The 13,882-nt window shown below is 40.7% G+C and overlaps 1 protein-coding gene across 1 annotated transcript in view; it reads right to left on the minus strand.

Moving 5' to 3' along the window:
- Nucleotides 1-3,825: 3,825 nt before the first annotated feature.
- The window catches only part of SEMA3D (semaphorin 3D), a 130,989-nt gene continuing 120,932 nt past the window's right edge, over nucleotides 3,826-13,882 (minus strand). Inside the window, exon 18 of the mRNA XM_048301099.1 lies at nucleotides 3,826-5,462. Coding sequence (XP_048157056.1) covers nucleotides 5,049-5,462 — 414 coding nt within the window. The 3' untranslated portion in view covers nucleotides 3,826-5,048. The remainder of the gene's footprint in view (nucleotides 5,463-13,882) is intronic.

Below are 13,882 nucleotides of genomic sequence, written 5' to 3' on the forward strand. Positions count from 1 at the left end.
CTGTCAGCGGAGGCTGAGATGAACCTTGACTCTTTGAAACTGCATTTGCCTTTTGCAAATTAACCTCTGTTACAAAATAAACAGAAGACATTTGTATATGCAGTCCTGTACAGATACACTCGTATGAAAAAATGTCAGCAAACTCGATTTCCATTAGCTGTTATTAAATATTGAGACGTTATTATGGGACACAGGCTCATTACATGATCAGTGAGTAATGATAACAAATAATTATTCATTATCTGAAATGTTAAATGAAGATCAATATCCATAATGGTTTGAATAAGAGGTTCATAGCATTCGAACTGTAGGGATCTTCTGATCTCAAAAGCACATAAACCAGGGGATATCTGTAGCATTTAGCCTAATTACTTCATTATGAATGATATAAGAACTGGGTTCAAAATCTACATATGAGCTGGAAAGTACTCAGGCTCTTAGATACCTCAAGCAATATAAGCTTAACTGCTTAGAGGGAAAAGTATTTGCTTATGGCATGAGCACACATTCACACCTGTTGTTGGAATGGTTTCCAGTAACAGAACAAGTTTGTCAGAGTAAGTGTTAATACTTTATTCCTTTTTCTGCTAATCCCATTTTCTGTTTTATTTTAACTGACTGCAAGATGGCTGCAAAGTTTAGAGCCCTGTTGGGCTTTAAAGCTTATATCAGTTTTCAGCATTTTTATAACTACAGCTCACATTGTGTTGGTTATTCTAAGAATCTGCTTGAAACCACTTTGGTTCAGTCCAGCACTGACCTGTTGCTGAAGTACGGTCAATAGAAGGTTTTGTTGAAGAAAAAGACAATGTATTAATAACTGTAATCCCTGTTGAATGCATATTCAAATAAATATCTTGTATCATATAGAAACAGAGATTAGAATCATAGAACCATAAAATTGGAAGAGGCCTTTTAGACCATTTAGTCTGTCAGCCCAGCATTGCCCCTGTAACCCTTGAACCACTAAACCACATCACCCAGCACCAGATCCAGCTGCCTCTTAAACACCTCCAAGGAGGGTGACTCCACCACCTCTCTGGGCAGCCCATTCCATTGCCTGACCACCCAGGCAGAAAAAGATTTTTTTCTAATATCTAATTTGAATGTCCCCTGTCTCAGCTTGAAGCCATTTCCTCTGGTCCTCTCACTGCAGGCACAGCAGAAAAGGCTGGCCCACACCTCACTACACCCTCCTTTCAGAAGCTGTGGAGAATGATGAGGTCTCAACTGAGTCTCCTCAAGACTAAGCACTCCCAGCTCCCTCAGTCATTCCTCAGAAGATGTTTTCTGGTCATTTCACAAGCCCTGCCCTTTTCTGGACACACTCCAGTATCTCCTTGTCCTTTTCAAGTTGGAAGGGCTCAGAGGTGGACACAGCACTCGAGGTGTGGCCTCACCAGTGCTGAGCAGAGAGGAAGAATCTCTTCCCTGGTCCTGATGGCCACGCTAGTCCTGATACAGCCCAGGTGCCACTGACCTTCTTGGCCAGCTGGGGATATGCTGGCTCATGATCAGCCACAGAGGACCAGCACCACCAGTTCCTCTTCCACTGGGCCACTTTCCAACTCCTGTCCCAGCCTGTAGCAGTGCAGGGGTTTCTTTGTGGCCAAAATGCAGGACCTAATCTTGGCCTTGTTGAACCTCATGATATTTGGATCAATGCACTAGGAGATCTGTTTAAAAGCTACAGTTATTAATGTGGAGGCAACTTTTTTCCATTCTGTACCAAAAACTCATTCAACTTAAATTTTTATGGAGCTCTTGAAAAAGGCAGGGCTCAGTTTCACTTTAACTACGGGCCTGTTGTGGCTCATAGTATAGCTTACAGCAGCGCAGGTGATCCCCAAATCATTGAACTGAAATTTAAGCAGACTTCAAGTTGAGCCTCTAAATTATACAAAAGATGAAATCTTTTTGAAAAGAGGGGGATACTCCTCTGTTACAGTTTCTGGTCGAGCTCATCTTCTGAACCTCCCTCTGGGACTGCAGGTTGTGGGAAAGACCCACTGCTCCTCCTGTTCCTGTTCTTGTGTTTGCATTGTTGAGTCCTGCCTAACAAAACCCTGTCTTACCTCCAGTAGTGATTTGCAATCTATCCCCCTCATTCCTTGGTCTCCAAGGTCCCCTGGCTTCCTTGCATGTGTATTACCTGCACTATATGAGACGTGCTACCCCTGCCAGCTACAGCATTCATCTTACCCAGTATACCAAAATAGAGACTTTTATCTATGCAGGATTATTAAATATGTTCCCTGGGGTGGCATGAACCCAATGTAACACACTGGTTTGGAGGATATTGAATTTATTTCCCATGATGGAAGAGGCCTTATATCTCACTTGGGGTTTTATGCTACCACTATACCCCAGACTTATGAGGTCATCTCTTTAAAAAGAATCTCATTGCAAGAACATTTGAAATAAAAGAAATTGAAGTAGTTTTTAAGAGCGTAACATTTTAATTCAACCATTTAAATCTAATGTTCCCAGTACGGATACCCTTATCCCAGATATCTGCTGAAGTCAGTTGGGGGGTTCATTTGTGGAATGCAAACTCCAATCACACCTAAACATAAATCAGATGATTTAGCTTTCATGGAGGAGAAAAAGTACAAAAGATGACCCTGGTTTGCTTTTTTATGAAGTAGGCATCATGTGATGAGAGTAGTCTGACATTCAATAATTGAAGTACCATGTCACCACTGATGAGAAGAGTGGATCCTTTACCAGTGCATGTGAATGCAGCCCACCTGCCATTCCATAGCCTTGGTGTGGTTCCACTCATTTCCTTAATGTCCAAGCTAGAGAAATGGGACTTTGTGGACTGATAAAAATCTAGTAAGGAATTACTAGGCAGGTTCTATATGGTGACAGCATAATCTTCCAGCCAACAATATTAAGTATCCCTGCACTTTACATGTAGTAGTTTAATACATCCCCATACCTTCTCTAAGTAGTCTTAATTGGCCTTAAAATCAAGGTATCCAAATTGATGAGCCTCTTGTGAAATGCCTGGTCTACATTCTTTTGCAGCAAAAATGCCAAGAAGTTCTCTGCATGTTCTCAAAGTACTGTATGACTGGTTAGTATCTTCAGCATCAGTCCTTCTGCTGATTAAAGGTCCTGTGCTGAGAAATTCCCTTTTCTCCACAGATGTATTTTATAATATTTAGCACTCAGTGCTTTACACTATCAAAGCATTGTATGCATGCTATCTAATATCTCCTAATTAACTCATATATCTCCTATTAAAAAAGCATCTAAAATTAATGACATATGGTATCGCTGGCTTTTGTACAACACATGCAAACGCAGCTTTCGGGTTTTACAAGAAACGTGGGTAAGCTGAGATTCCTTTCTGAAATCTGACAAACACTTTACCATATCCGACTTTCAACAGAGAGGAAATGAACAAAGATGCAAATTGGACCTGCACAATTTTAGATCTGTGACTGAATGCGCACACAAACACCAGCACGGGCAAGTGCTTCAGAGCCAACAGTTTTGGTCCCTTAATGAGGTGTACATCAATTGCACGGGTTTCCCACAGACTTTGCTCTCAAGATCTGTAGAATGCATGAGAAACAAGCAAAGTCTGTCATTTTGGTATCCATCAAAGCTCTCTTCCATGTGAGGAAGTGGCTAATTTGTCATTTCACACTCAAAAAGGCGTGAAAGGCAAAAGGGAGGGAGGTTAGATGGAAGAGAGGAGAGGGGGGCTGTGACTCATGAGAGGAGACAGTAGGCCTGATTTTGAGCTTGTGTTTGTTGCTGCATATCAGGAATAAAATCAGATGAATAATATCAATGTAAAATAGACAAGGATGAGGCCAGTATTTGTTTCTGTGGAAAAATTTACATTATTAAACTCAAAATATAAACCAAGGAAAAAGGAATACTTTACAAATGAAATTATGGTATACAGCAAATTTCTAACTTTCAAGTTTTATTTACATGTGGACATCTCTTATTTAATTATAATAAAAGTATTAATTCCAACAATGCAAATTTTCAACTTAAAAATACAGAAGACCTTTGAGAAAAAAATCCCAAAGGATACACACATCTGAGGAATGTCAGCTCTGTGTCAAGAGCACTGGTCTCAGCCACTAAATATTTTCCCTCATCGTCTTTCATTTAGCCTTGTTGTTGTCTTTTAATTTTCTTTTCCTCTGCATAAAACAAACCCAGAAAAGGGCCAGAGAAACAGTCAGCGTCAAACCTTTAGAGACATAGGAGAGGTGCAGGCAGGAATCCCATTATTTGTTAATAGGATTTGTGCACATACCTCCCATGGACCACTTAGGAAATTTACTCCCAAACATCTAGGTGGCAATTTCAATTAGAGTCAACATTTCATTTCAGCACATGGACTGCAAACTGGTGGCTACTCAAACACTAACGAGTTTGAGTAATGCTCGGTAATTCCCCTCTCTTAAACTATGATTATGCTTTCTCTTTTTTATGGGGAGAATGAATGCTGTCCCTAAGCCAAAACTTAATTTGATTTTTTGCTGTGCCTCTCTGTGCTAGCAAACCTCACCCATGTGCCTGTATACAGGCCCAGTGGGTAAATTAGTGGGTATTTTTGCAGATCTGTCACACATTTCTACCATGCTTCTTACTCAGAAAGATGCCAAAGAACTGGAAGTACATCTGCCTTCCCCTGAAACGTAGCCACCTCTGGGGTGGAATGTGGCAGCAAATGTTAACACAGGAACACAGACACTAAATCCTATGTGAAAATTATGCAAGAAGTAAAGAACACAGCTCACGAAGTCTAAGGCTACCCAGAAATTAGCTAACAGTGTACATCTTTTCTTTTTTAATGAATGCATTTGAAATTACTGCCTGGTGTGTGGCACTCCAATAAGAAACATCTCATTTGGCATTGAATCCCACTGTACAGTCTCACACAGATTAATAGTGATGGTAAGTTTTCTGATTTCAATAAGAAGCAGTACTAATTCATAGGCAAGATGCACAAAACCAGAACACAGTATTTTTTTTTCACGGAAAATGTCCTTTCTTTAAATAGCATTTACAAACTACGTCGATGGTGGCCTGGCTGGCTCGTGGTGCCTTCGGTTTCGCTTTTTTTTCATCTCCTGCACATGCTTCCATTTGGCACCACCTTTGTTCCGCTGCCGCCGCTTCTCCCGGTGCCACATCTGTTCACAGTACTCATCCAGGCTAAAGCTGGGGCTGCTGACCAGCTGGATGTAGTCCTTGTACCTCAGCCGGGACTCCGTCAGCAAATCCCTCACCCGGCCCTCCTCGTCCTCAGTTTTCTGAGTGCTTTCCATCTGTCCATTCTCGATGACATTTAAATTCAGCTTCACGATGGTGTGGACAAAGGTGTGCTCCTGGGCTTTGCAGAAATAGGCTCCTGCGTCCCTTCTCTGCAAGCTGCGGATCAGCAGCCCATGCTCCGTTTTAATGATCCTTTCATCAGCCTTCAGCTGTGGGGTCGGACAAAAAAAGAACACAGGAGGTGAGTCTCATGGTCAAAATGAGATGTGTGTCAGTGCTATGCTGGTGGAGACAAGGCCTGGCTGGCACACGGCGTGTCCCATCCCTAAGGTGCAGCTGGGACAGATACTAGCAGTTCCTTCGGGGTCTGAGTCCTGTTCCTGACTGCAACATCTGGATCATGGACACTCAGCATGCAGTAGCAAAAGACACATTCTGTACAGCTGACAGGACAGACAGCAACACTCATCACACCACAGTGCAGTGAGGGAAGATGCATTCTCCAAGGAAGGGGAGCTATTTACTGCCACAAATCCCATTCATTTTTTTAACTGCTCTTTTTGAGGTATCTGTAATACACCCAAAATACCAGAGTGCTTGTATATATCTGCAGTGCTGAGGCCCTGTTACAATGGATATGAAAACTACTATTGATTTTTAAAGAGAAATGCTGTGGTTTTGATCTTCTTCAACCAAGTTTTACAAAAGGAAGTTGATCCTGACTTTGACTCACTGAGATGTGATTAAAAGCAGGCAGAGTAAGGCTGGATGGATAAAACAAAGTATGGTTCTTTTATTGCTAAGATCTGTGAAGAATAACTAAGAGAAAAATAAGAACAAAAAAAACCCAAAACCCTGAACAAAACAGCAAGATTGCAAGTGGGAGCTGAAGTCTGCAAGTGTGGAGCTGTAATTTCATTTACAAATAGAAATATTTAAAAAAATATGGGTCTTACATGTTAAAAGAAGGTGTACCTTAAGACTAGTAACACTGTCAGGTAAGTAACTATCTGGTAATCTGAAAATTATTTCCAAAATAACCTAAGTCAAAAAATAGCATCCCCCTTCAAAAGAAAAAGAAAACCAAAAACAAACCAAAAAACAGGATGGGGCACTGGGCACCCAAGTATTTCTGCAGCTGGGAAACACAGAAGGTAAGTGATTTGCCAAAGACCATATAAAGATGAGTAGCAGAGGGTGAAGTAGAAAGCAGAGCCCTAACTCCCGATGTCCAACACCAGCACTTCCTTCAAAACTGACACCAGCGTGTCCCAAGCTGCTCCCTCCCGGGCGTGCTGTGCTCTGCTGCCACGCAGAGGCTGCAGCACAGCTGGCACTTCAGACCTGGATTGCTGCTGGAGGCTGCCTCGGCCCTGCTGGTGGCATCAATACCATGGGGGAAAACTTCAGCTCAAGGCCGGGTAGGGGGTTTGAGAAGGGGGGTCTGTGGGCAGAAAGAACCAACACAGAATCTGGAAAATTTCCCAGAGTGCACATCTGACCCTCCAGCAAACTTCAGAAGATGAAGATCAGGGAGGCATAAAGATGACTAAATTAGATTTATTCACAGTGGGTAAGCTACACACTGTTTCTTTATGTAAAAAATCTGCACACGATTCCCTCTGCTACTTCATGGGAAAAAATTTATACATACATATGATTCTCCATCTGTTATGATTCTAACTCACTAGTACTTTATCATAATAAAGTCTCTTGGAGCAAAGAGATGGATGAGATGACCTTCCAGGGCTTTTAGCTTTACTCTTTTCTAAGTTTCTATGACAATGACCCTGAAATCATTAAAAAAGCTTGAGAGACCATATTGAGATCACCAGAAAAAACAATACACATAAATATAATACAACCACAGAGAGACTTTTGTTTCCTACTGTTTCAGCTGTAACAGTCTTCAGTAACATATGGATTAGACAGGTATGTAGGCAAGTCAATATGGATGGATGGATATAGGCCTGTGCACTTCCAATGGTATGAGAGCAGCAGAGACAAGAAATCAGCTGCTACAAAAGCAGGTCAGATTATAGCTCTGGTTGCCTTTTTCTCTGGTCAAGTATTTTTTGGCTCCTGCCCCCAGTTGTTGCTGTTGGAAACTTTAGCTTCATTGTTTGTAAACTGTATATAAGCATGTCTACTCAGTACCCAGAGGGTGAAATGATACAAATTTCAGGAAGTTCCTGGAAAATCGATTGTCCTGACAACAGGTGCTACAAGAGCACAAGCTACTGCTGATTTACCACACTGAGCTTAAATCAGAGAAATTATGGTCAAGCCACGAGCACATGCACAGAAGATAACAGGGAAACAAAGCAGAAAAGGCCACTCTTCTTTCACAGAACCCACACCACAGGGCACTAGTCCTCAGTTGGATCAGCTAGTGACACTTCACTCCAAGTAAAAGTTCCTTTTTTTATAGTAAAAACAGGAGCATAGAATTTATAAAAGAGTCCACAAATAAGGAGCTGTAGGAAGAAAAATGTCTAGGGCAGGTGTTTTCCTTGTGGTGCTGTGCTCCACAGAGAGAAGCTGGAGCAGGGCCCAGGTGGAAGTGTTTGGAGGCCCGGCTGCTGCAACACGACAAGGAAATCCCTTTCTTCTGCCCAGACTTCGTGTCAGCATGAAGGTCCAAGTTTGCGAAATTGAGGGAAAAGCATGGGAAGAAGCAGCTAACTTCCAGACATTTGGGTTTCATAAGGCACTGTGCAAAGACCAAGTTCCCACATTGTCTGAGTGAAAACAGCACTGATGTCTTTGAGCTTGGGGCTTGATGCAATCGCAGCAGTAGCATCTGCCTGCCGGTGGCTCTGCCAGTATTGTAGTCTAGAGCGTCTTGACAGCTGTGTCAAGACAACCTCCCACACTTGGAAGGGCTCCAGTTGGCTGTTCTGGCTGGCTGGGTGCCAGTCCAAAGTGCCCTCACTAGGGCTTCGCCTCTTTTCAGTGAAAGAAAGGCAGAATAATGGCAGATCTAGACTTGAAAAGATCTCTGGACCCCCAAGTCCAGCACCCTGCTACTCATAACTATTTGCCATTTGTGTAATAGCCATAAATGTGTTAACTGATGGAGCTGTCCCCCCCCCTGCCTTGGGATACTGCAGAGGAAGGTAGAAGTCTAAACTGGTTGTGTCCCTTAATCCCAGCCCATCATGAGTCCTATTTTTAATGAAGCAATGTTCCTACACAATGTCCTGTGTTAACCTTGGACATTGATTTAGGCTGACTGTCACCTCCTCCTCTGTGCCTTCATTGTTCATTTCTTTCTACTCCTCTGGCAGGATAAAATTATGGCTCCGATTTCACACATATTCAGCAACACTTCATTACTGCTTCCCCCCCTCACTTCTCTTTTTGGTATCCTGTTTATGTTGTTTTACCCATAGGTTCAGAACTCCTCCTGTCTTTCTCCTCTACTTTCCTCCCCACAGGGCTCTGGAGTTTCATAAACACCTGGCATTTCATTACTTGGCAGTAGATCTTTAACCTTTCACTTGAATGTTTAATGTGGTCTTTGGTTCCTGACCTATAGATGTAAAATGGATTTTATTAAATTCTGAGGAAAGTAAAAAGACTACTTAGATAAAAGAAATTTTGTTTTGGTCAACTGTGGATTCACTGTTTCAACCCCCCACCATGTCAAAATCAGTAACTCTTCTAAAATATTTCTGAATAGGATTTAACAATTCAGAAGTACACAGGCTTAAATTCGTAAAAAGCTTGTTGACATGTGCTTAAATTTGAGCATACAATAAAACTTAAACATGAGAGACATAGTTTTGTTCCACAGGAAACAACTTATAAACCACAATAAATGAAGCAATTGATTACCAATAGCTTTCTTTTCTTAGTGAAGTGGGAGTGGGTTTTTGACAATATTGCATCAACAAATTGTACTTTAATCCTTCATGATAAGCACATAAGTTTTCCAAAAATTACATTACCTGAATTATGACACATGCCATAGATACTGGCAATACTTGACAAAGGGAAAAGATCCCCATGCAAATCTAACCCTTGATTTTCACAACCGGAATTTAATAATGGAGAAAAAAATAAGTATTGCCAATAATGATGGCAAACCTTTAAACAATCAGTAAGTTGGAAAACAACCAAAGATTTGAAAGTGCTGTGGCACCAGGTTAGGTCAATGCTTTTTGTCCTTTGCTAATGATGTGTTTAGATAGCTCCCTCTTTACAAATAATTCACATGTCAACTCTTTCACAGTTAAAACACTGCACCTGTCTGGGAGAAGAAAGTGGCTTCAAAGCCTGCCTTCCCTCATTAATCAACATGTGAAAAAATGTTAAAGGTAAAGCTGGACTAATCATGGGTTAGCTGCAAACCCTGAACAAACTGAGAGAGGGAGAAAAGAAAATGAGGAACATTTGCTGCGAATTCACATTCATCTTTGTTTTTCTATTGTTCTCTTTTTCATCCTCATCATTTGACTGGAAATAAAGATCACTCTAGGGTTTTTCTGACATTATTGTTACACATGACTTTGTTTCTCTTGTATGGGAAAATAATCATTTAGCTCCAACACAGCTGTAGAGTTAATTTTTTTTTTTAACATCTTTTTTTGTTTACCAACAGCCTCAGGAAAAATGAAGAATGTGTTGCTGGTACAATGTCATTATGGAAACTCATGATTCCTATTCGTTTCAAGGTGAAGTTTACTTCTTATTCTGAGACTAAACTTTAAACTCCTCCATTCCTATCACCCCTCCAATATATCCAAATCAAACCAGAAATGTCATTCAGTTTAGAGTTACTTCTCTTCTTTCCCCATAAAACTGTCAAAAATATTAGTGTTACTTAAGAAACTCAAGGTATTAAAGAAAAAAAAAAGGCAATGAGCAATATAATAAAATAAAAGAGTGAAAGAACTATAAGTAGTCCTTAGGCTGCAGAATTAATCTCTTTTTTTTCTTTTTCCCAACTCTCTTGACCTCTTTCTCATTGACCTAAAGATTCAAACACTGAATTACACAGCCCTGACAGAAGAGGGAAATTCAGTCCTTGCTGTGTGTCCTCTGCCTTACTCAGCCATCACCCAACTCTTAGATTTCAGGGCTGGCACTGAATCTGTGGCCTTTCTTCGTAAGATTCTGCTTGACCAGATGTTTGTAACAAAGAAAGTTGCCATCACGATGCAAAAACCTCCAGATGCAAAAATATATGGATTATGTCTTGGATAAATTGAAAAAATGCCTAAAATGTGGAATGAAACAACATCTCTTTGCTCTGATGGGGGAGCTAGGTCACAATGTAGTGCCTTGCAAAATGTCCTGCCCAAAAGTAGATCCAGCTCTTGTATCTACCAAAATATCAGATTAAGTTTGGTCCATCAGGAGAACAGTCTGGGCTGTGGGGCAGGAATATGGAAAGGGTGAGAACTGCTGAAGGAGAAACTGGAATGTCCCCATGCATTTTGGTGTATTTATTTTCACCACCAGGTACAAGCAGAGCAGAAAGAAGAAAGTTAAAAGTGATCTGCACCTATTCTGTCACTTTAGACCACATGGTTTGTTCTGTCCCCTGCAGCTGAGGGGGCAGCTTGGCAGATCTGGAGCCACAGGAGATTCAGGGTGAAGTGCAGTCTAGAGCAGAGGGGCTGATGCTTTTCAGAGCAACAAGGCACCAAAACTAATGCCTTTGTCGGGAGCCACACATTTGCTTTTTGCAGTCCTGACACTTACTACATACATAAAATAAGCCAGGACATTTTTGAGAAATAACTAGTATCTGTTTTAAGCCTCAGAGAGCTTCAGCAGTTTAAGACACTATGAACAGATGACATCCCCAGAGTTTTCTATGAACTCCAGGCACTGAAGCACTCTCCGTCATCCCAGTGACTAACGCTGCACGCACAGGAACAAACATGATCAATTGCGTGAGCAACACTAACCGCAAAAGCACTAGATATTTGACTCCTGACCTTAAAACAGTCCTAAACTACAGGGAAATGTACTCCCACTGGCAGCAAAATGACCTGGTGACAGCTTCTGTACCACAGGAGATCCTGTCCCTCCCCACAGGTTGCTCTGCCTGGAAGTCACATTCTGAACCATGACCTTAAAGGTGAAATGTCGGGGACATCCTGCTGGGCCAAATGCTTCCCATCTAGTCTGGATTTTGCCCTTTCCCTTCCCTCAGGAAGCTGCAGTGCATGTCTGGGACAGTGCAAAGCCATCTATTTGTTAAGCCAAGTTTAAAGACTTGCTGAGACATTACAGTTCCAGCCCTGGAACTAAAAGTCCGTAACCTAAGTTCCAGGTGCATGGAGTCATTTGCAAAGCATGGTATCGTCATCACAATAAGTTAAACTGCTAAGACATGCACTAAAAGAATGTACAGTGTTATTTGAGAAATCTGCTGCAGGAAGGGAGAGAGAGAGAGAGCAGAAAATATAATTGTAATGGGAGAAGTTATGGTAAGACACTGGTTAAGCAAAGATCAAGCTATATATTAAACATGACCTCACTGTTTCTATCACATATGGTATTTTTGTCAAATTGAAGTACTTTGAAATGAAAGTCAATTACTCTGATCTTTGGATTTTCTATGAAGGTCTCCAATTAGCTTTTTATACTGATGAACTCATTTTCACTGGTAAGTCAAGTTAGAAAACCAGAAAACCTCAATTTCTGGATCTGCAAATTATCAAGGGATTAATATTTTAACCAGTTAACCCTTATTGCTCAAATAGGAGGAGTGATTATTCAGCATCTCTATAGACCTGGTCATTCATTTAGGGATTCATACCTGAAATTAGGAATTTAACTTCAGGTACTTGAAAACATGTAATTTCTAGATTAATATAGTTATCTTAAAAAGTAAACAAAAAAGCTTCTTTTAAAAAATTTTCTTCTAAAAATGATATCGACTAATATGATATATGCAAACTGAGTCTGTTCAGGAGTTCAAATCCTTAGGATCATGAAACTAACCTGGGTCAAAATACTAGAAATTGTTATTATTAGAATTTTCTGGGAAGATTCAAACAAAACTAATAGCTATACACTGTCTTCAAGCAACCCAATCCTCTAATCATCAATGTCTGTTTATGCATTTCCATAGGCTATTATCTTCAGATGGAAAAAAAAAAAAAACAAAAAGCCCCCCAAAACCCCCACAACTAACAAAACCACCCTGGGAGCTGAGGAGCATGTGCTTCAACTTCTGTTTTGCCAAAACTAGATCACAGAGGCACTGCTGTGGCTTTAGGCACAACATGTGGTAAAAAGCTATTTGCCTACTTTTAACATTCATGTAGTAGAAAATCTGCGCAGATTTCTCCTTCAAATTTTCTACTAAATTTGCTCAGAGGTTAATATGGCCTTTTAGAGAAGATTTACTTTTCTCATGCAAGCAGATGTCAGACTGTTTACACAGAGCAAGCCCAGTAAACATTGCTGTTAATGTGCAAAGATGAATTTTGTGTGCTTGCTGGGGCTTCTAATGACACCACACATGTGCACACATTCCCGAACTCCCTCCCAATGTGCACATCCTTGGCATGCAGGGCAGTCCTGCTGTACTGGACATCACCAGGCCTGGGTAACTGGTATTTGGCTCAGAACAAGAAGGAAGGGCCAAGTCACTGCCACAACAAACCTTTTGGAACTACAAAGTGTGTCAAAAAAGAGTATAGCCTTAATTTAGGCTATGCTATATATATTAGCATGCCGTAACTTTGCTCAAAGTTGGTTTGACCTGCAGTTTGTTCTACGATCAAACAGGAAAGACAGCTTGAGCTTGGTTCCATGACCTTCAGAGGCCTATCTGAACCTGTGATTTATGAGAAAATCAACTAATAATATCATTTTCCCTAAATTGACACAGATAAGACTCAAAAGCAGACCTTCAAAAGAGGCTTTTAAGTCTTGAAAGTATGATTTCTTATGATATAGGAATATTACATTCTTCACAGGGAACCAGCTCCTTTGTGCAAAGTTTGTAGCTCATGGTATAGTTGCAACACATTGTTTTTAAAAAGGTTGAGTCTTCTCAAAATTTGACATAACTTCCCATTTATAAAAAAATAAAGAAAAAAACCCCACACACAAGAAAAGGAAATCAACAAGAACAATCACCCCTCCACCCCAGTCAAAAACCTGTTAACTATCTGCTTAAATTTACTTTAAAATTAGTCTTAAACACATGGTTAAAATTAAGAAAGTACTTTACTTGTTTCCCTGATCAAATATGTGAGTGCATTTACAAACTGCTGCCTTAGGGAAGGTGATCACAGAGTGTCATGTACAGGACAGTAAAGGTAACTCCATTTCAGTAAAATGAATGACTGTAGGCCATGAAATGCCAATACACTTTTAGCTGGGTGTGCACTTCAACCTCCTGTGGCTGAGAGGGTGCTTGGCCACCTGATCAGAAGGCAAATTATTTTTTTTCCACATATGGGCTATAATGGACATTAGAGGTTGTATTTCAAACCAGTAGTCTCTTTCTTTTGGTGTTCAAGCACCTGTCTAAAAATTAATCAAGCTTTTTTTTTCCCCAGCAGAGGAAAAAAAGTTTTGTCAATCCAAAACATATGCAAGAGAAGGGGAGTAAATTAAAAGTACTGCAGTGTTACAGTCAATTTACAACCTTGTG

Source organism: Corvus hawaiiensis, chromosome 4 (assembly GCF_020740725.1).
Source record: "Corvus hawaiiensis isolate bCorHaw1 chromosome 4, bCorHaw1.pri.cur, whole genome shotgun sequence".
In the NCBI taxonomy this organism is placed as follows: Eukaryota; Metazoa; Chordata; class Aves; order Passeriformes; family Corvidae; genus Corvus; species Corvus hawaiiensis.